At 35.2% G+C, this 21,034-nt stretch overlaps 1 protein-coding gene across 1 annotated transcript in view; it reads right to left on the reverse strand.

Annotated features, from left to right (window-relative positions):
* Nucleotides 1–21,034, reverse strand: part of FIG4 (FIG4 phosphoinositide 5-phosphatase) — a gene marked incomplete at its 5' end in the record, with an annotated part of 57,874 nt that overhangs the window by 17,995 nt on the left and 18,845 nt on the right. Inside the window, 10 exons of the mRNA XM_009873766.1 lie at nt 2,377–2,572; nt 5,329–5,412; nt 6,337–6,484; nt 7,058–7,116; nt 10,139–10,277; nt 16,047–16,213; nt 17,064–17,212; nt 18,822–18,867; nt 19,277–19,393; nt 20,466–20,599. Of these exons, the coding sequence (XP_009872068.1) occupies nt 2,377–2,572; nt 5,329–5,412; nt 6,337–6,484; nt 7,058–7,116; nt 10,139–10,277; nt 16,047–16,213; nt 17,064–17,212; nt 18,822–18,867; nt 19,277–19,393; nt 20,466–20,599 (1,239 nt within the window). The remainder of the gene's footprint in view (nt 1–2,376; nt 2,573–5,328; nt 5,413–6,336; nt 6,485–7,057; nt 7,117–10,138; nt 10,278–16,046; nt 16,214–17,063; nt 17,213–18,821; nt 18,868–19,276; nt 19,394–20,465; nt 20,600–21,034) is intronic.

The following is a 21,034-nucleotide window of genomic DNA, read 5'->3' on the forward strand; positions in this document are numbered from 1 at the left end:
TGTATGGTTTACCAGTTCTAGAAAATAGATGCTTAATTAATCAACTAAGAGATGATCACCTATTCCAGTCATAGTTCTTTCGTTGCTTGTTATATTATCAAAGTTAGCCATCAAGTTTTGAAACCCTCCATTACAGGTCTTCTTTTTAAAATTCTAACTACATATGTGTATGCAAGAAATAACTGCCATTGCCAGGAATATAATTTCAAAACATTTCTCAAAAAGCCTGTATTTGAATCTCTGTTTAGCCCGGTAATAGAAAAAAAAACAATTCTCAAGTCCAACAGCTGGTAAATATGCTAAAATCTCATGTCCAACACAATCTTTCAGATTACTAATTTCTATGTTTGGTTTCTGAACAGAAAGTTTCCGTAAACATCGTGCCCCCCAAAATAATGTATCTACCAGAAGCTTTGTACTTGTGAAGAGAATAAACAAATTTACAATGGTAGGCAGACATTAATGATAACCCAGGGTAATTGTTAACGTGGCAATTCAGCGTAAGTGAATAGGTAATCCTTCTCAGCACTGCAACATTAATAAGCAACACCACAAATTAATAATGGAAATTACAAATAAAACTCAATGCAAGAAAAGGTGCCAATAAAATGGAAAATATTTCTTCATTGTGTGTTACTAAAAGAATCAGAACAGCTCAATAATTGTAAGCCATTAATATTCAATACTATATAAAATCATACTTTGTGTTTACATCTTTCATTTAAGCATCTTTAAAATCTAAAAAAAAGATATCTTAGGTCTGAGTCTTGAAGTGTGTTCAATACACAGATGGAAAAACTGACATGATGTAACTTGTGCAACGGTAAGAATCAAGAATACAATTTCAGGCTGGATTTCTGTTTTTAAAAAAAACATCTAGAAACAATCTGACTTGCTAGAAAACAGGTACTCTATTATTTAGAGATAGTGGAAATTTTTCAGATAAAATATCTTGCATAAACAGAAGTAAATGCTCTTGTATTGGCATGACAAGTAATCCAAATTGTCCAAAATTAATACTGGAAAAATTCATAGCTATTTTCTTGCAAATACTTTGTTAAGATTGGAAAGAAGACGGTAGTTTGCAGGAGGCTAAAAATCTGTTATGTGAGAACACACAACCTTAGGGTAAAGACTGAATGGAATGAAAATTTGAGCTGTAGCAGAAAAAAAGGCAGTTTTATTCTCTGTTGCCTATCAGGCACTACATTTTATAATCTCTAAGGTCATAAATACTGAAATTTCTTCAAAAGTGATAATGTGTAAGCATAACACTATTTAAATTAGCTGTGACTTAAAAAAACCCTAAACTCAAACAAAACCTCAATTCTCTAAAAAAAACCTCAGAACAACATAAGTACTTTCCAAATTTGTATAGTCTTCATCAGTATATTCTTTTGCAAAGACATTTTATGGGTATCTACAAGACAGAATTTAAAGAAATGTTACATGAATTAATAAAATAGATATTTCCACAATAGTTCATACAAATTAATATTTTCGTTAAACTAGCACTCAAGGGTTTCCAACAGAACTGAAGTTATGCTAGCAAAAGAAGATTAATAGCCTACAACTGAGAATAAACATTCTTTTCATATGACTGTGCATACACAATTCCATTATTAACCTGCCATTACCTTCAACCTTAATAGAAGTAATAGCATAGGACAATGTGACATTACCATGCGCATTTTTAGTTTGAGGTTGTGGGGTTTTTTTGTCAGATGATATAATTACGAAACAACAATTTAAAAGTGTTCACATTAAGCAGGTTGAAATTTAACCAGATTGAGCATTAATTTACAGTAATATCCGCCTGAGCACGAGGCATCATTCCAAAGGAACAGATCCACGGTATGTGTCTTTCAGGGGGTTTGCTCCAGATTAGGTCCCATGGATTAAATCTTGCTTAGGTAGGTAAATCAGACAGATTCCTGGAGAAGCACCTCCCAGTTTAGTTCTTCCAAAATGGAATCCCATTTGCATTCTCCAAGACCACCTCATGATGTGAGCCAGAGTATGGTAAGGGACGAGTAGAAGTGCACTACTGCTCTGAATTAACACACTAACAGATATGTTTTATGGTTTATGTAATGGGTTACACCTGTCCTGAGCATCTTTCGAATTCAACAGGTTTCTAGCAGTAATTTTCATTTTTTTGAAAAATGTTATTTTCCACTACTATGTGACAAGAATAATAACAAAGTTTTGCAAGCTGATGTACTAATATCTACACAAAGAATTTACACTAGAGACTTTTTTTCATTTAAGTTCTCAGTGCTTTACTCCTGACTGTTCTATCATATTGTTTTTTCTTTAAAGATGTGAATTTTAAGTCCATGATTGGCTTTCCTGCCTGCCAGAAAAATTTCTTACCTCTGTGATTTTTGTATTGTCTCCTGTATCAGTCACTTTTACTGGAGTTGAACGTTGAGAAACAGCACCTTCATCTTCTTTGTCTGTCCCAGAATCATCTTCAGAACTACTTGACACGGCTTCCTCACTGGGGGGTGGAGGAGCACTCGCAGCTGTTTTGCGCTGCAGCACGGCTTCTTCTCTGTTACTTTTGTTCCTGTTATGAAAGGCAGTGCATATTCAAAAATCCAGTGAGATATCAACAACAAGTATTCCAGATTCCTAATTTTGGTTACAATCTTACTAGGGGAAATTAGTTCTACCCTCTGGAGCAACTTGTTGGTCATCTTTGGAATCCTCCAACAGATTTACTTTTTGTCAATCTCCTCTTATTCCAGAGCATTTTAAGAGAGCTCAAAGGGTCATGTCAGCTTTTCTCCACCAATTCTTCAATTATTTACGTTAACCTCTCCCTGTGACTGAGTAAATGAAAATGAAGAGACATTCATTGAGACATAATATCTTTGGTTTCGAAGTGGGAAGAAGTTTTACTTTCTAATTAACATCATCCACTCCACTTGTTTTCTTAATCTTGGACATAAAAATCTTAATCACAATGGCACTTTTTCCCTTTCCCTTTCTGTACCACTCCCCTCAATGTAGTCCTTTAATCAGCAACATTTTTTAATGCAACATGTATTTCTCTATCAATACTAGTCAATACAAAGAGGCGCCTTATCTATAAGACTTCTTTAAGATAAGCACCTATATTTTAATAGGCTAACACTGGGTTTAACAAGCTCTGAAGGGTATATATTGCTTAACCCTTCAGAAATTGTATCATCCTTCTGTCCCCTTCAGCCTTTCCTACTGGCCGTAGATATGGTTGCACTTTTCTCTCAGACACTGTCACAATCTTTCAGGGACTCTGGAGTAAGAGTGACAGGAAGGTAGGCAATGAATATGTTACAGACAAATCAGTTCTGGAAACTGGGAAGAAACATCTCCTCCTTGCTGACGTGACTGTCCATATATACACTGACATTACGTGTGACTTACTCTAAAGGAAGGCCCTGAAGGAAGACAGCAGCATGCCAAGAGGCTTTGACAGGAGCCTGCAGTTTGGTGCAAATGCTATTTTGTGTTGTAGCTCTAGTGTTCTCATCAGCAAAAGCATGGAGTATCACTTGAGCTCCGCTGGAGCATATCATGACTGTCATAAAGAGTTCTGCCTTTTGCAGTCAAACTCAGACAGCAGTTTATCCCTGTAGTTAATTAGCTAAACTTTATACTCTTTAGGAACACATATAAACAAGCAGGAGAATTCTCCCAAAGGTTCTCGATCTGAGCGCATATCCCACCCCCCAGGACATTAACATATCAGAACTCCTACAGCTGAAACAAATGCCTTAGGGGAAAAAAAAAACAAAAAAAAATATTTTTGACTCTGCAGAAACTACCTCCTCCTTAGACTAAAATATACAGAAAGCTATGAAGACATACTGCATTCTTTTTAGATAAAATTAAGGTTATCTTTCCTACTTTGCTAAATAAGGTGAAGGTCATAAGAAAAGCAGCTGAACAATGGAGCAAGTAGCCAAACACCAGTAAGAGTGATATCCCCACCCTCAACACATACTCAGAAAGCAGTCAAGACTCTAATCTAATTGTCCTAGGGGACCAGAACACTCACAGATGAAAACAGATGACCAAACTCTCCAGAAATATAGGAGATCAAGATATGATGACAAATGTGCAAGATAGAACCTCTGTCAAGGGCTAAATATGGGTAAGGTGGAAGATTGAGGCCGCTTTTTACACTGCCATGCAGCCAACGCATGTGAAGCCTTACAAGCAATCCCCAGGGAGTTCTGATTCTCTATCTCATAATAATTCCTAAAAATCACAGTGCAGAGCTTGAAGCAAAGTGCCTGAGAAAAGTGTATAATGGTCAAGTACTTAATGCAATATCTGGAGAGAAATTAGTCCAAAATCTGACATTATACCAAAGCGGAAGAATAAAGCTCATCCTCAAAAGTATCCATAAACTCACAATACTTAGCAGAGGTAAATTGTATTAACTGTTGAAAAGTTGTTCTTCTCATTCTTAGGGAGTATCAGTGGCACGAAATCAGGCTCTACTAAAGACAAGCATAGTCTACCCTCAACATTTACTGACAGTGAGTCCCTCAGAGTCAAAAACCAATAGATGTTCTTTATGAGACAGTCAAATTTTGTAGACTTTAATAGAAGCACAAGTTTTCAAAAGAACTTAGAATGTTGTGACAGCACAGATTTAGTCGTTACTGACAAAAGGTTTCCTTAACATGAAGTAACAAAGAGAGAATGAACTCAGGAAGAGTCCCCACAGCTCTTGTGATACAGCAGATGAAACACAACAGTGGAATAAATAAAGTAACAAAACAAGGCCAGGATGCAAAAGCAGCTAATTGAAGCATTCCTTTGTCCCAATAACTGTTGCCAAATTGTTTTATATAATACTACCTATAAATATTTTAATAACAATTTTTACCTAAAACCATGTTGTTGAAATTGGAATTTAATGCTATTTAATGCTATTTCAGGATATGTTATATATTCAAAATTTATTTATTATGCATTCCTAGCATCTCCAATAAGATAATACAGTTGCCACTGGTATGAAGAGATGATCAAATTTTAACAACCTGTATCTTTATTCTAGAGAAAATGTTATCATGGGTTTCACTTAGAGGAGTAAAAGAAAATAGAAAAGATTAAACAAAGCTGAATAAAGAATCGCCAGTGTCAAATAAAAATCTCAAATTAGGTATGATTTTCAAAGTGTACAACTCTTCAGTATAATACCAATGATTTTTTTTTAATTATTTCCCACGTAACAGAGAATATGCTACACAAAGATATAGAGTTTATATATCGCATTACAACTTCATTACTATTAAACCAGAACAAAATTCCATATTTTAGACCTACCCTAACACTGATTTTCCAGTTTCATCAGGCTTACGAACAGTAAATGGACTTGGATCAATCCCCACATTCTTAGGCATAAAATCTCTGGCAAAACAGAAAAGAAAAACTATTAATTAGCAAAGTTCAACACAGAGTTAATTTTTTTTTCTGAAAGAACCACCTCTATCATCTACCTCAGATTAAAAAAATGACATTATAGAAGGAAATAAAGTTCTAACTTCATCATTATATGTAAAAGACATGTAAGTATAACCCCCCTAGGTATTTAAAAAGCTTTCATTTTCATTATTTAGTCCCATAAAACAGCTGCAAACACAACCACTTGACAAGGAAACTAGAGCAATGTGCTCCATTCCTGTGCTAACGAAGCCCTGTAACTCAGTTACATTGTTTTCAAAACACTTGCCCAAAAAGCTACACCCAACAAAACCTGCCTGGAAGTGTTTGAGATAAAGAGTGACTAAGATTATGTTTAGAATATCCAGCTGATTGGTAAAAAAAGCCCCCAACCAACCAACCAATCAACCACAAAAAAAACCACAACAAAACCAAACAAATAAACAAACAAAACTAAAACAATAAAAAATATCTTTGAGAACCCAATGAACTGAAGAAAACAATTGTAAAATGAGAGCAGAAAAATGAGAAAACAACTGCTTTGAAGGTAGCCTCTCTGAGCTGAGTTTAGAGAAAAATGTTCAGCCTTCAAGTGCCCAGACATCTGGCACCCTGTAATAGAAAATAACTGGGAATTTAGGTGCTACCTTAACTGAATTTTTTTAGATTAGCATTTCCATTTCAGTACTGTGATGCGGTTCCTAGATGTTCATTAAATTTGAACTTTAAAAAAAGAAAAACTAAAAGAACAAACTTCACACAAAAAACATTGTTACACAAATTTAAACAAATAAATTAAATGTATATTTAATTCACACCAAATCAACTTCCACTTAAGGATTTATAGTCACAAAACATGACAATATTCTATGATTCTGGAATACAATATACCGTGTAGAATTGGTCATTGCCAAGCAGAAGGTTTCATCAAAACTGCTTAACTCATACGGTCGAAAGAACTCATTGTGGATATCAATTTCTTCTTCATATTTGTGGAATTTTTTCACTGTCAACTTGTGTCTATTTTCAGTACATGTCACTATGGAAAAAAAAAAAGATATTTGTACTAACAATTACTGACTCTGCAAAAATCTAAACAAACAGTAGCCTGCTTATGTAGCCACCCTACCACACATTTTCCTACAACTATATCCCTTCTAAGAAAAGAAAATACGATCTTGAGAAGAAGCACAGCACATCTTTAATAGATATGCATTACTGACCACCATAATTTGATTTCCCTTCACAATTCCTAATAAAACATACTCCACAATATCCCAGAGAAATAAGACAAAACACAGTAGGTATATCCTGTTATCTGCAACAGGAATGTAATCATCAGCATGACTACAAATGTATGTTTAATAAGCAAGAAAAAAAAAAGAATGAGGCGTGCCATGGCACATAAACATATGGAGGTCAAGTTCTAGGCAATTAGGTATCTTGTGCATCCTGCGGTTGAAAAATCAGCCCATTCTGAGGAAAAAAATCCACAAACATTATAAAAACATCTCCCCCTCCCTGATCTGCGATCTAAAAGTTAAAAAACGGTTGTGAGTAAAACTTCTTTTTCAAGATACTCTCTGAAGCAAGGAGCAAATATAGTTCCTACCTTCATCAAAAGGAAGAGGTAAATGCTTTAGCACACCTGTGGTCCACCAGTAAGTATAGCTGTACAGGGAAAACAGACACACAATTGATACAGAAAATTTGCTCTTATATCCAGCCGAAACATTTGCACATAACAACTACCCAACCACACAGCATCACTATAGTAAACGTTTGTTTTCAATTCAGTTGTGGAAGAAAATAAAGAATTATCCTTGGATGGAAGATTTCAACACTGTACTAATTTGATCTCAGGCCACTGAAGTTAAACACATGAAGCTCAATACAAGTATGGAGAGAGGAGTGGTTTTGTTCCACTAAACAAAATACATTTCAGATGCCTACCTGTAACAGTACTAAAAATTAAGGTCTTAGTAGAAGGTAGAAGGTATTTACATATTTCTCTTGTTCTGGTCTTAAAAAAAAAACCCAAACACAACAAAAAAAGCATCAACTCGTACTCAACCCACCACTTGTTATCCAGATCCTAAAATTTAGGAAAAGGGTATGAAGAGATGAAGGTCAATGGTAATAAAATTGTCAGATTGTCATTTACTTCTAGACACAGAAATGCATTGTGATGTGACAGCTGTCTAAGTCTGAGAACTATATGTTGGCGTAGCTAACAGCAAAAAATACGCCCTGCTGGAAGCTTTTTCAGGATTTCTGAAAAACAGATGAAGTCAAGCAACATTCATAAAATAAAGCCTGTTTTATCTTTCATTCATGTATTCATACATATTTTTATGTTCTCTTCTCAAACACATTTTAATTTCTTATCTAAATTATACTGATAGTTTATTTCATTACTCGGGCTGACATTTTGTCTTTACTGATTTTTAGTACAAATATGTGTGTATTCACAATACTGTAAGGGCTGTAATCAGAATATTAATGCAGTTATCTCCTACTCATGTCAATGTAGCCATCTGGAGCAGAAACAATGCCCAGAGACAGACTTGTTAGTGGGACTTAGCAAATGGTGAAGAACAGGGAGAGCAACACACTTCCAATCCAAGAACTGTGTATGTCCTGGACAGATAGGAATGAGTTATGCCTGATGGTCCCATCTCTTCTGGAAATACTGTACCAGGCCATGCTAACAAGCCATTTTCTCCAGTGCCTTCAGAAACTATGCAGGCATATCCAGTTTTGCTGCTTGCATAAGTGATACGTAATGTGGCAACAGAAAGTTTCCTCTTCCATATTCACCATCCTTTCACATGAATTACAAATTATATGAAAGTGCACATGACACTACCTGAAAGGATGTTGTAAAGAGGTTGGTGCTGGTCTCTTCTCACAGGTGATTAGCAACAGAACAAGAGGGAACGGCTTCAAACTGCCACAGGGTAGGTTTAGACTGTACATTAGGAAAAAATTCTTCACAGAAAGAGTGGTCAGACACTGGAATAGGCTGCCCAGGGAGGTGGTTGAGTCACCATCCCTGGATGTGTTTAGTTGTGGTGTTGGGTGATACAGCTTAGGGCTGAGCTATGCAGAGTAGGGTTATTGGTTGGACTCAATGATCCCAAGGATCTTTTCCAACCTGAATGATCCTATTCTATTCTATTCTATTCTATCTCATCTATTCTATCTCATCTATTCTATACTCATCTTCTTTCTGATGGAGAGGCAAATACAATACAGGAAAGGCACAGAGTCAAAAGAAGTCAATGACAGGAAACAAAATCTTCCTTATCTTCCTATGTCCTTGATTTCATTATGAGTTTTCATTATTTCCTTTGCTGCTGTGCCCAAATAATCCAAAAGAGGTACTGCACAGAGAGGCAGAAAGAAGTTATACGAAGAACTTGTCCACAGTTTAGTAGAAACAAAAAATACTTGGAAGAGCTGTTTATACCTAATGATTTATTAAATGGAGGTGTCAATTTGTTCACATGAGAAAACACTTTGGTTGTATAAGTGCTCAGAAGAAATTCTGGGCAGAATAAAATGTAAAACTAACAAGTAAATGAAGAACACCAACTTTTTTTAAAAAATGTTCCACCTCATTTGAAAACAGTATCTGTGACAAGTAAGAGACAGTTGTTGACAGCATAACACATTAAAAGGAGACTAGGACATTCATAGGTTTGTAATATATCAGCTGAATTCATTTTTAATATAATGTTTGGAACCAATAAGCAATAAAATTAATTTTGCGTGTTTCATGTGTGCCTGAAATAGCAGTTGGATGTACACTTGATCAGGAAGCCTCAGGAGACAATACAAAAGGACCGAAATTTAGAAACAGGCATATCACATACCAGCTGCCACAACGTGTTAATGGAATAAACCGTCAACGGGGATTGAACGCACTGTGTAAACACTTGCGATTTTCCCCAGACTAAAATCTAAGTGCAGATGTGCAGAACTACCATTTCTGATACAGAGCTTTAAGGCTTGCAAAATGAGCAGGTAGAAGCAATAAAATTCCTAAAAGAGATGATATAGTTAACAAGTCTAGTACTGTCTTTATTATTTTTCTTCTTTTCTTACACATGGTATTTATTGTGAAACACTCTAAAACTACTTTAAAAATTCTATGCTTTAGCTCTATTATTTCTGTATATTATCATTCATCTTCAGTGGAATGAAAATGAAGACAAACAGGCTTCAAAACAGGCTACATATGGCTGAAAGGTACGCAGAAAATCATGGGCTTCTTGGTGTGCATAGCTGCAGACTAAGTGCATTACACTTAATAAACAAAGGCTATCCTTACCTCCTAAACACAACAACAAGTTAATAAATTTGACCATCAAAAATGCATTTGTATATTACTTAATGAGACAGTTGTAATTGTACTTCAGTAAAATAGTGATGTATTTCACACTGCAGGACAAAATTTTAGATTAAACGAAGTGTCTTTTTTCAGCACAACAGGAAAAATAACAAACCAAAGCAAATCCTTCAAAAGATCCAACATTTTGTGTAAATTCTTGACGGTTTTTTACAAAAACTTAAACAGCAAGCAAAGTTTTGAAAGGCTGACCAAATTATTTGGTTAGCACCACATATTTTTTTTTTAAATCTGTTAGAGCAATACCAAGCAAAAAAATCCCATAAAACAGCAAAATACCTTCGCCTGGACTGCGAGAGACTGAGGGTGTTCTTGTGATGCAAATAAAAATCAGTGGGTAGTTCCCAGAGATGAGGTTTTCCTTCAGTAGGCTTGAATACTCCCAGGAAGAGATTGATAGAATCTTGCCTGTCTGCATCTGTTAGACAAGAGGTACACTTAACGCCAGGAACACTGCAGAGCTCAAGCCCATTCAGACATTTGCTTAAGTTTGATCCTCACAAACAAAGTGTGTATGTCCTACGATTTCTACAAGGACCTTTGGGCTTCAACCACCGTAACGAAAACTTCCTTTAGCCCTGACCTTCTGCCACGGTGCAGCGCACGTGGGGCTGGGAGCAGCACTGCCTCTTTCCTTGGCTTCTCTCGCAGGAGCTGAGGCTCTGCTTCAAGGCTTTGCAGAAGTGAGACCTCACGCTGCAGCCCCATCTCCCATCTCTGCATATACGTGTATGCATGAAGCATGGGCACGTATTTACGCATGTTTCAGGAAAACTGACATGTCATGATGATTTACTGCAGTATAAATAACGGATGATTTCATGAAACTAAACAGTAACCATACAATACACAAGGTTCCCACATAACACACAAGCTATGAATTCTTCGGGTTTTTCTAGCCAAAACGTAAGTCAGTAAAATGATTAAACTTCATAAACACCTTTTAATAATTCCGACTCTTTTTTTCCTGTTGGTTTAAATCAAATTCTCTTGTATTCTAAGCTTCACCAAACTAAAGAAGGCAAGTGCTTAAATCCAGTAGTTACATACCACTGTAGATGAAGCATGACAAGAAATGTTATTTGCGTACATCTTTAAAATCTCTCTTGCTACCCAGCTGCAGATAAGATGAGTTACAACAGATATGAAGAAATCCTGAACTCAGGTGAGGGCTTGAGGATGGTGAACTTTGATATAGACAAATTTGCAGATAGAGTCATAGAATCCCAGATTCATAGAAACATCAAGGTTGGAGAGGACCTTAAGATCATCAGGTCCTAAGGGTAGAGGAAGGCTTACACACAAAGGATAAGCTACAGGGGAATAGGTGGAGAATTGAGCTCTATTTGTGCTCTGTGGAATTAGTATATGGAAAGCTCTCATCTCCACTCTAGTCTCCACTTCAGTCATCATCAGACAAAGAAGAGTTCAGACTAGTTCCATAGAGATTGCTACTGCCTCATTTCTCTCCACATTTCAAAGAGAGTATTACAAGAGCTGAGTGTCCCTTTAGCTACACACTGCATCAAAAAGACAAATTAAAGTCTCTATATACCAGAAAGCAGGTTAAAAAAAAGGCAGAATCCACAAAGCAGTGGTATGACAGCAAGAACAAAGTTGGATCTCTGCCACCACCAAAGTTTCAGTCAATACATCCTTCTTGCCAGAACTGGAATGTCTCTTCCCTCTGCACAGCACAGAATATTTTTTACAGGGAATTAAGACACAGAAGCAGCTGACAAATGAAGTGCTGTGTAGAACAATAGGATTATAGAAAAGGATGGCATTTTGCAGAAGTGTGCAATAGTCGAGGTCAATATTTAGAAGTGGAATCTTCCGTAAAAAGCCACATGATGTAACAGAGCAAGGCACCAGGAAAAGGAAAAGAAAGGGAGAACCTCTTGATGTTGCTTGGCTTCCCTTCTCTACTTAGAGGGCCTTTCATCCGGAATCTGGCTTTTTTTTTCCTTTTCTATCCACTAATACTCTCACCAAACACTTTTACTGTCCCTTCAGAGCACTCTGCCAAAAAGATACTTATTTTATCTTCCCTCGGGCTCCTGAGCTTCCTTGTTTTTTTAAGAGGATCAACTTATAAACAATAACTCTTCTCATATTAATACTGAAAAGCTTATGTAGTTCCTTATGGATTGCAGGCATATTGTTTCTGCAAAATAGTGTCACCAAGACATAAGGAGATAATTTGGAAGGCCAGGAACAGTCCAAGAAAGCTAATGAAAACTCAGTAAAATAGTCTGGAGAAAAGAAAAAAAAAGGCAAACAAAAAGCAACCCAACAATTAAAAAACTTCACTTGTTAAGGACAGTGAGAATTAAAAAGAAAGGAAAAGTTATACGCAATAACATTTATTCTCTCTTTCTGGTAAGTTATTTAGCTAGTGGTTTAAAGAAAGTGCTGAACAAAACCCCAGAAAGCTCTGTGTACTTTAAGCATAGAAAACTGGAAGAGCCCTAGAGACAAAATTAACTAACTTGAGCAAACACATTAAAATTGGTAATAATTTCTGAAAGCTCATTTACCATTGCTTCATCTTCCCCGAACAGAAGACATACTGAAATTGCTAACTAACTGTAAAACAACTAAAGTATAAGAAGATAATTCAGTTAACAAACTACGTCACTACTTAACATCATAGATGCTAAAATGAAATAAAACTAAGTGAAATTTGTTCTGTGAAAAACAGCTTGAACTTAAACTCATATCAACTGAATTAACCAATTCACCGTTAGAAATGGTCTATAGTAGCATTTGCTGTTTCAGTTGTGTTTTAAACTTAACAGAAATATAGGACATTTAGCAGAAAACGTCCTTCTATTGTCTTACTTCTCAACCCACAATTTAAAACCAGGTAAAAAACCCCAAACCTCCATAAAAGATTCTTGGGGCGTAAGTCTTCAAGCAGACACAAACATTTATGTGACCAGGGAAGCAGACAGCTAACTTGAAAAGTGACAATCCTCCCCCGTTCCTTACATTAAGGCTTGAACAATTTTATGACTTAATCTTCAACAAACGTAATGAAAGTTTTTGTCTTTCTTTGAATCACTGGCCAGAGAAAACAAGATATCGAGCTTTTCAGATCAATTTTCTTATCTGGGTAGGAAAAAAAAAATCTCTCTTTTCAAAAATAAATAAGTAAGAATGTGTCAATGTACTGTGGAGCAAATACAAAAGAGCAAACAGGTTTTCTCCCTTTACTGTTAGCACTGAATGCTATAATTATGTACCAGGAAGACTGCACTGATTTTGCAAAAGATACTGCAATGTACGTGTATATTGGCATATTTTTAAGACTGTTTGAGAAAACAGGAACTGAAGGGGCTGTTTAATTGGATTAGTCTAAAATAATCTACTGCTCTCAACCTGAGTTTGCAACTGCACCACACGACAAATTACTAAATCATGAGAGATTCAACACAAATGGGGCTGTAACATCTCATGACTAAAAGGTTATAGTAATTAAATTGACTTTCACCCAGTACTACAAGGTAGTTTACTATGTCCAGTCCTGTTTGTGGATAAACAGATTATTTCAGATTCCAGAAGCTTATTATGTATGTTGCAAGCCTAGCAGTGAAGTCTGCAATGTCACATTGCTTTAAAGGCATATAAACTAGAAGAATGTTATTTGCAATACTATTACCTAAGTTCTTTGACAACCATAAATGAAAAAAAATGTTAGAATGCCTGCCTCAGAGGGTGTTGAAAGGACACCTAATTCTTAGTTGGATTATGGGTTTTTTTGGTACAAGTAATTTGCTCATAACCAGGGTACTTCAAACAGTTGATTTCCCAAACTACATTGGACACTGTACTATTCTCAAATCCCAGAATTAAAAACATGCATGAAAAAAGGGTCAGAATGTTTGTCTAAATCTGTAATATTTAAGTTACCATAAAATTAATTGTCCTGTACTTTTAGAACGAAACCTTGGTTTTCTTCTATTTTTCTGTCACTAACTTGATTCTGAGTACATTTTTTAAATTCTTCACTCTTCTATTATATAAGCAACATATTACAAATTTATAGGTACAGAAAATCTATATAAAAGCTAAGCCATGTACCATGAATTAGAGTGAAGCTGCATTCATAATTATCTTTCTTTAAAGTCCAAGTCTTATCTACTGGATTAATATCTCCAGGCAATCAATACACACCTTACTTTTTCTCATCTGTACAACTTAATTAGTAGTGATTATCCTAAGAGCTTTGACATCAATAGATGAAATAATTTTCTTATTTTTTACAATCATGTATATTTTAAAATAGATAATTGTGGCTAAGTGATTTATTTAGGAGGCACTGTTAGCAGCCTGCTTGTAATCTTGTTCTGAATCTGATATTCTGCATGACATAAGCAAATCACTAAAATCTTTTAGTGGTACATAAAATTTGCAGGTTTCTCAGATTAGAAATGCAAGGAAATGCTGGCTCATGAATTGGCCAGCCCTCAGACTTTTAATTGTGTTTTAAACGATATACGATGGGTACTAACAAGTGCAATACAGCAAACCAGAATCTTTTTAAAAAATGCTTCCTTTATCTCTGCTTTCTGAGAAAAATTTCAAGAATAAAATAAACTCGGTGTGTCACATTAGAGGGCTTGCAGATGCCATCTGAACAGGCAGTGTTGGACAATGAACTTTCACTGGAATGAATCTTTCAAGATTTCATACTAAAAACGCAGTAACTAAAACACTGACTGTTATGTTTCAAATACCGAAACCATAAACTGAGCGAAGTGTGCAGCATCTTTATGAAACTTTCATTTTTCATACTGACTTCAGTGAAGACTAACATCGGTTTGTGTACACAGCTACAAGTTTGCTCAGGTGACAAGATGGATTTTTTTCATTATGTATTCTTTCTTTCTTCTGTAACATCTTTTTCAGAACAAATTCTTTTAGTACTAAAACACATGCATATTGTGACTGTCCTTGCAAACAGACCTAACCAGTTAAGTGGTTGGCATAAAAGTGAACAGCTTCAGAGCTTTGTTCCATCTTGTACTTATCGGTACAAGATTTGATGAAGCAGTATCTTACTGCCACTGCAAATAATAAGAGAATATATCACTGAAATAAACAAGCTCTCCATTTCTTATTTAATTTGGGCAAATATGATACACAAATGACATGAATTACATTCAGAAACACTACTTCAAAAGTCGTGCTCTCACATTTTCTTACATACACAGAATGGTCACTAACAAAAGTAATAACTTTGGCCAAAGAAACCAGAGATTACTGAAGTATTCTAGACAGTGTCCAGCTCACTGTTTTAAAGTTCATATGAAAGCTAAATAATTGCAGTCTTCTGGGGGGGGAAAAAAAAAAAAGACAACCAAAACCCAGCAATGCTACTTCCTTTCCTGGCTATCCAGCTTTTTTGAAAAAGTTACAGACTGACACCACATTTAGAACACGGCAGCACTCAGTGTTTGTCATTCTGACATGTCTTAGACTCTCCTTTGTTCACTCTTCTAGATCCTTCTCGTGACTTCTAAAAATACTAAGCTTTTTTCTTTTTCAGTCACGTTGCATAAGGTACGGTTAAGCATTTTTCAAAGAGCTTTTCTCTCAGCAGTGTTGTCCAGAACAAAGTAGAACAGTATCAGTGACTCATAGGAGCTAGCAAAGTAGTAAACCAATTTTACAACTTATTTACCAAAAAAAATAGCTTACTTACTTGGCGGACCTTGCTTTATTAATTTAATTTTGTTTCCTCTACCAGATTCAACAGTTAGTAGCTTCTATTCCCACAAAACAATACGTGCATTGGAGCTTGCTTTTTGTTTGAAGTCCCCAGGAACATCACAAGAAATACTCCACTTGAAGCCTTCTACTTGTGTTTAGTTTTACCAGTTTCCTTGTATTTGTTGAAGCTATTCTGTCTATCATTTTAACAGCTCTATAACAGCTACCTGCTTCCCTATTGATCTACAAATATCACTGGCAATTTCAGTGCTACATGTTGACATTTTATAAATACTCCTTACATCAAGTTACTTCTTACACATTTGTCAAATAAAGCTGCATGCTGTAACATGCATTTGCACAGGATATCAATACTTCATCAGATCAGAATACCCAGTGCAGATTACTGAAACATCACAAGGAAGATGCTTTTTAAATAACGGCTTAAAAGAAAGCACTTTAAATTTACCTGAGAAAGCATTACTATAATATCTTGAGAGCGTTTGCATAATATCTTTGGAATGCTGAGTCCATGGAGCTATCTTTCTGTAGGTTTTTACTCTGTGAACAAGCTGAGAACCTCCATACTGCAGAGAAAGCGTGTCTCCATGATCTTCATACAATTCTTCAAATAATCTGAACGAAAACAAAAATGTGTAATCTATCAAACTGCTGTAAATATTATTCTAAGAGATGAAATAATAAGGTATTGTACTAATGAAGTCTTTCTGTTTAACAAGCAATATATTTTCTTCTCCCACATCTCCATGTTCTATGACTATCAAAGCACTCATCAAAACCAGTAATGAATCCTTAAGTTTCACAGTCATGACAACAGTTTTAAGGAATAAAAACACATCACATCAAGGACTTACATTAATTTCTGAAGCATATTCACAAATTAAGTAGCTTAGTTACTCCTGATGCCCAAAGCACTCCAGTTTAAATGCTGGGTTTTCTTAAATGGTTTGAGGATGCTTGAATAAGTATCATTGACACTGAGAGAACAACTTTGCTGAACACTTGTTTTCAATGAATCAAAAAGCACATATTTTCTTTAAAGGAAAAGTAGCAAGGTAAGATATACTTCTATATAAATGTCAGTTTGGCATTCTACTTTAAACCATGTACTTGTTTCACATTCATTTTCAGCCTCAAGCAAGTGAGCTAAGTGTAAAAGCCTGGGATTTTTTTTTGTTACATTTATTTGAAATTCTTAGCTTAAAGTTTAGGCATTTAAAGAGAATGAAGTCAAGCAGTTATCTTCTAGGAACTCTCATTAACATACTTTTCCTGAAGAGCAAATATTCAGTGTGACTGGATTTTCTCAAGAAGATTGCAAGTACGTAAGATTTTTTAAACTTGGATTAATAAACATTAAATCAGTCCAATAGAAGGAATTGCACTGTTCTTCTAGATAGATATAGTTTTCCTAAATCTCTTGATTTAAAAAAAAACAAACACAAACCCACCAGGACATGCTTACCTAACAGCATCCGTATCAAATTGTAAATTTGGTTTATCAATCAACCCCAACGAATAGAGTTGGTACGCCAAAGCACATTTTCCCACCATAAATTGGGCTGTGTTAGTGCGATCTAAACAGTCCACACAATTGGTTCGGAGAACTCCAGTCTAGTAAAGCAATCCAAATAAGATTTTTCTTAAGTAAAAAATTACTGCACTCATGAGTTCTACCTACTATCCAAGACTTTCTAAAACTCAAATTACATCAGTTCACAAGAATTCAAGGAAAGGCATTTCTAAAAAAAACCATTCAAAAGTAATTCATCTCTAGCAAGCCACATCAGACTGCTGTAATGCCTACTTTCAAAGTATTCTTGCTTCCATCATCACATCAGCTGCATCTCTCCTTCAACACAGAAACAGCCCTAAAGCTTTCCCTTAAAAAGAAAAGCTATGATACTTCAGCAAAGAAGGTCTTACTTTCAAGTATGCTGTAACTACTGCAAAAAAAATACAACACACTTCTAACTTGCTGTGGTTCTACTGTGACGGTGCTTATATTTTAAGCTTCTATATCTGGACCAACACACATGTTGACAGCCACAGCCATGCACATACTCTTTTATGCTGCTTGCACCACCATTCATCTATTCTGTAATGCACACAAAGCTATTTTATAATACGAGCATCTGCAAGAAACAGATTTTACTGTAACAGCACGGGCAATTCTTCAGCTCAAATATATACAGCCATATCCAAGCTAGTCAGCTAAACTTTTATTGCCTTAGTAAAGAAGCACTTTTCAGATGTGACTCACAAGATGCCTATTCTATGATGAACTGTCATCCAAATGCTTACATGCGTGCCAATGGTGACTACTTCAAGTGATTAAAGTTGAAAGACAGACAAAAAAATCATTCCCTTAATACAGGTAAACCTTTAAGATTAACATTAAGAGTTCTAACTAGTGTTGATACGTGTTATTTTAAAACAGATCAAATTCTATCTACTCTGCTGTTTATCAGCCCTCAGCAAACATCCCAGTGATCAGCTAATAAAGGAATGGTCACATGCTTTCTAACTCACAAGTATAATACTATAAATGCTAAGTCAAAAGCAACTAATGCTTCTTAAGAATATGCCTTGTGGTCAGAATATATATTACCACATATAATATTATACATTATATATTAATAGAATATAACATTCAAGTATAAATCTAGTACTGTATGGTCTATAATTTAGCCAGCACTTTTTGGACCTTAAAAATAGTAGTGTTTCTAGTTTTATTTTCTTCCGGTGATGGAAATTCTAACAACGTACAGAATATGCAGCACCGGTGTAAATGCTTTTAATAACCTATTTTTATGTATATGACTATGTCACCAGGCTTAAGTATGCTTATTCCTCACCTCCTCTGTATAACATTATATTATGCAGTTTGTTAAAATGCTGCTGTTTTAACTTTCACCGCGCTGGTAAAACTACATGCCAAATAGTAATGGAAACTAGTTTAGAATATGAGCATTTCTAAGACCGTCTGCAGCAAAATACAATTCCAGCAGCATAAGGTTTTGTGGTACCACACAAGAACTTAAGCACTATTTCCCGATTAGATTTCTGGGATGGAGAATAATAATGCTGTTTACCATAAATATTAATTTAAGATTACTCTGTGAATCACCAGTCAGGCATCTAAGTGAAATGGTTCACTGGCACTTTGGAAGTGCTGACCTACATCACTATAATTATGAATTAATAAAGTATATTTTAGTACCTGCAAGCGACCAGTGGAAACAACATAACCTCCCAGTTCATTCCACCTGGAAGAGAAACAAACCAGAATGCCTTACAAAACATTTTTAAAAATAACAGATAATACTATATATTGATCTGCTCAGTGAAAAAGGGTGACAATTAAAATCCTACAAATTAAAATTTATATCCCTTTATGCAAGCACACATGGCACAGATTACAAGTTACAAATATTGTTTTGAAGTAAGAATTCATTAAAAGTAGAACAGCAGCAGCGCAGCTGTACTTTTTCAGTGAGTACTTCTTAACATGTGTCTCTGACTGCAATTCTTTTAGCTATAACTTAATAAATGTGTTAATTTTTTCACATTAATTTAAACCTTAAAATAAGAAATAATGTAATAGACAAATAAATCCCAGAAAACTTTCCAAGATGCAGTTATTATTGACTATGTATCAGTTAAATTATGTGTTACTTTTCATCTGGCCGCAAGATACTGCAGTAGGAATCAGGTCGATTGACAAAAAATCCAGTCTTCTTAACTACACTTTCTGCAATCACATTCAGTCTATCAAGGACATTGCAAAGTTTGCTGTGGAGAGAAAAAAACAATATACACAGTCAAGATACATTAATACTAAAAAGAAATTCACTGCTTGGTAAATCTTTTATTAACAAAAAGGAAGACTCACATTACAGCTTTATTTAGCCAACAGTAATTATGTCGATAGTTTTCTTAGATTTTAGAGACATAAGAAGCAGACAATCTTACTTGCTTTTTAATAAAGCATATTACATAAACGAGAAGTGGAAGACTTAAAAATTCTGGAACTCCTTGACTTGTATATCACACTAACCAAACTTTCTGTGATTCACAAAATAAGAAGGAGTGAAAAAAAAAGATATACGATTATGCTAAATCAGATTCCCTCATTCTGTTTGCAAGGTGCTGTTTTGTTCAGTAACATTTATTTTTGTGTGTGGCATTATAAGATGCAGATCAGAGAACTTCACAACTGAGTTGTGTGTCACTTAAGAATAGCTATCTACATCTGTAGATTTAAAATGTTTGTGCCTTGTAAATATTTCTACATTTAGGAAAAACATTTAGCCCTTTCACACGACCCTAGTATGGCATTCTATTATATTATTCCACATATTCTATTTTTTTATTCATTATAGAATAAAAAGTTAACGAATATATTTGCCTTTCAAAGATACATGCTTTTAATAATCTAAATGTTTTATAACATTGAAATGAATGCTCTCACTTCCTTTTGGAAGAAGAAATGGCAAAGAGTGATTTATATGAAATCCATCGCTTTCCAAATTTTTTTACATCAACAAATTCAATTACTAAAATGGACCAAAATGCAGTGTTTTGACTAACTCAAAATAGGAAGTGAATGTGGATGGCTTTTTTGTGCCTTTTCTCTAAAATTTTTCCTTAGCAGAGAATTTCATTTTTCAGGTCATGCTTAACTTTGCTAAGAAACCATAGAAAACATTAAAAATGCTTCAAGAAGCTGAGGTTTTATTGTGTCCATAGATCTTAGTAAAATTTTCCTATCACTCCTAAGCTAAATCCAACTGAAAAGCACCACACTCAGTAGCACAGAGTTATGTGCATTGTGGCTAAGAGTACACAGAAGGATCTTTTCTACCTTTTCGTGTATTTGGCCATATCCCAGGGTATATATATAATTGCATGCTCTGGAGGTAAAAACTGGTTGAGGTATGTCACAGCAGCGACAAGTTCTTCACTAAGAATCCTTTCATGCTTTCTTTTTTCACGTTCCTTTAATAAAAAGAAAAGGAAATTAACATTACAATTTCCATTAACAAATGTACATACCCATATACCTATACATATATGTATATATAACAGAAATTAAAAGTGGAAGCTGTAACAACAGTGGGCAGTTCTTCCTAAGTAGAACAATTAAATTAAGAACAGAAGAGACAGAAAAATCTAAACATTCTGAGTTTTTAACAATTGATCTGTACTAGTACTAAAAGTCATCTCTTTAAACTGTGCATATTCATTGGTTGAAAAATGGAACCCTATAAGACCAAAGAGGAGCACCTGGAAACAGAAGTGGTAGTACAGAGGAAATGGACAAAGACAAGGAAAAAGACAGAGAGGAAAGTATCCCATCCAGTTCTAGGGTACAAGAGGACCCAGGTAAATTCTCTGTTACTGACAAGAGATGGGAACAACACCTCCCATCTC

This window comes from Apaloderma vittatum, unplaced genomic scaffold (genome assembly GCF_000703405.1).
Source record: "Apaloderma vittatum isolate BGI_N311 unplaced genomic scaffold, ASM70340v1 scaffold4807, whole genome shotgun sequence".
Classification (NCBI taxonomy): Eukaryota; Metazoa; Chordata; class Aves; order Trogoniformes; family Trogonidae; genus Apaloderma; species Apaloderma vittatum.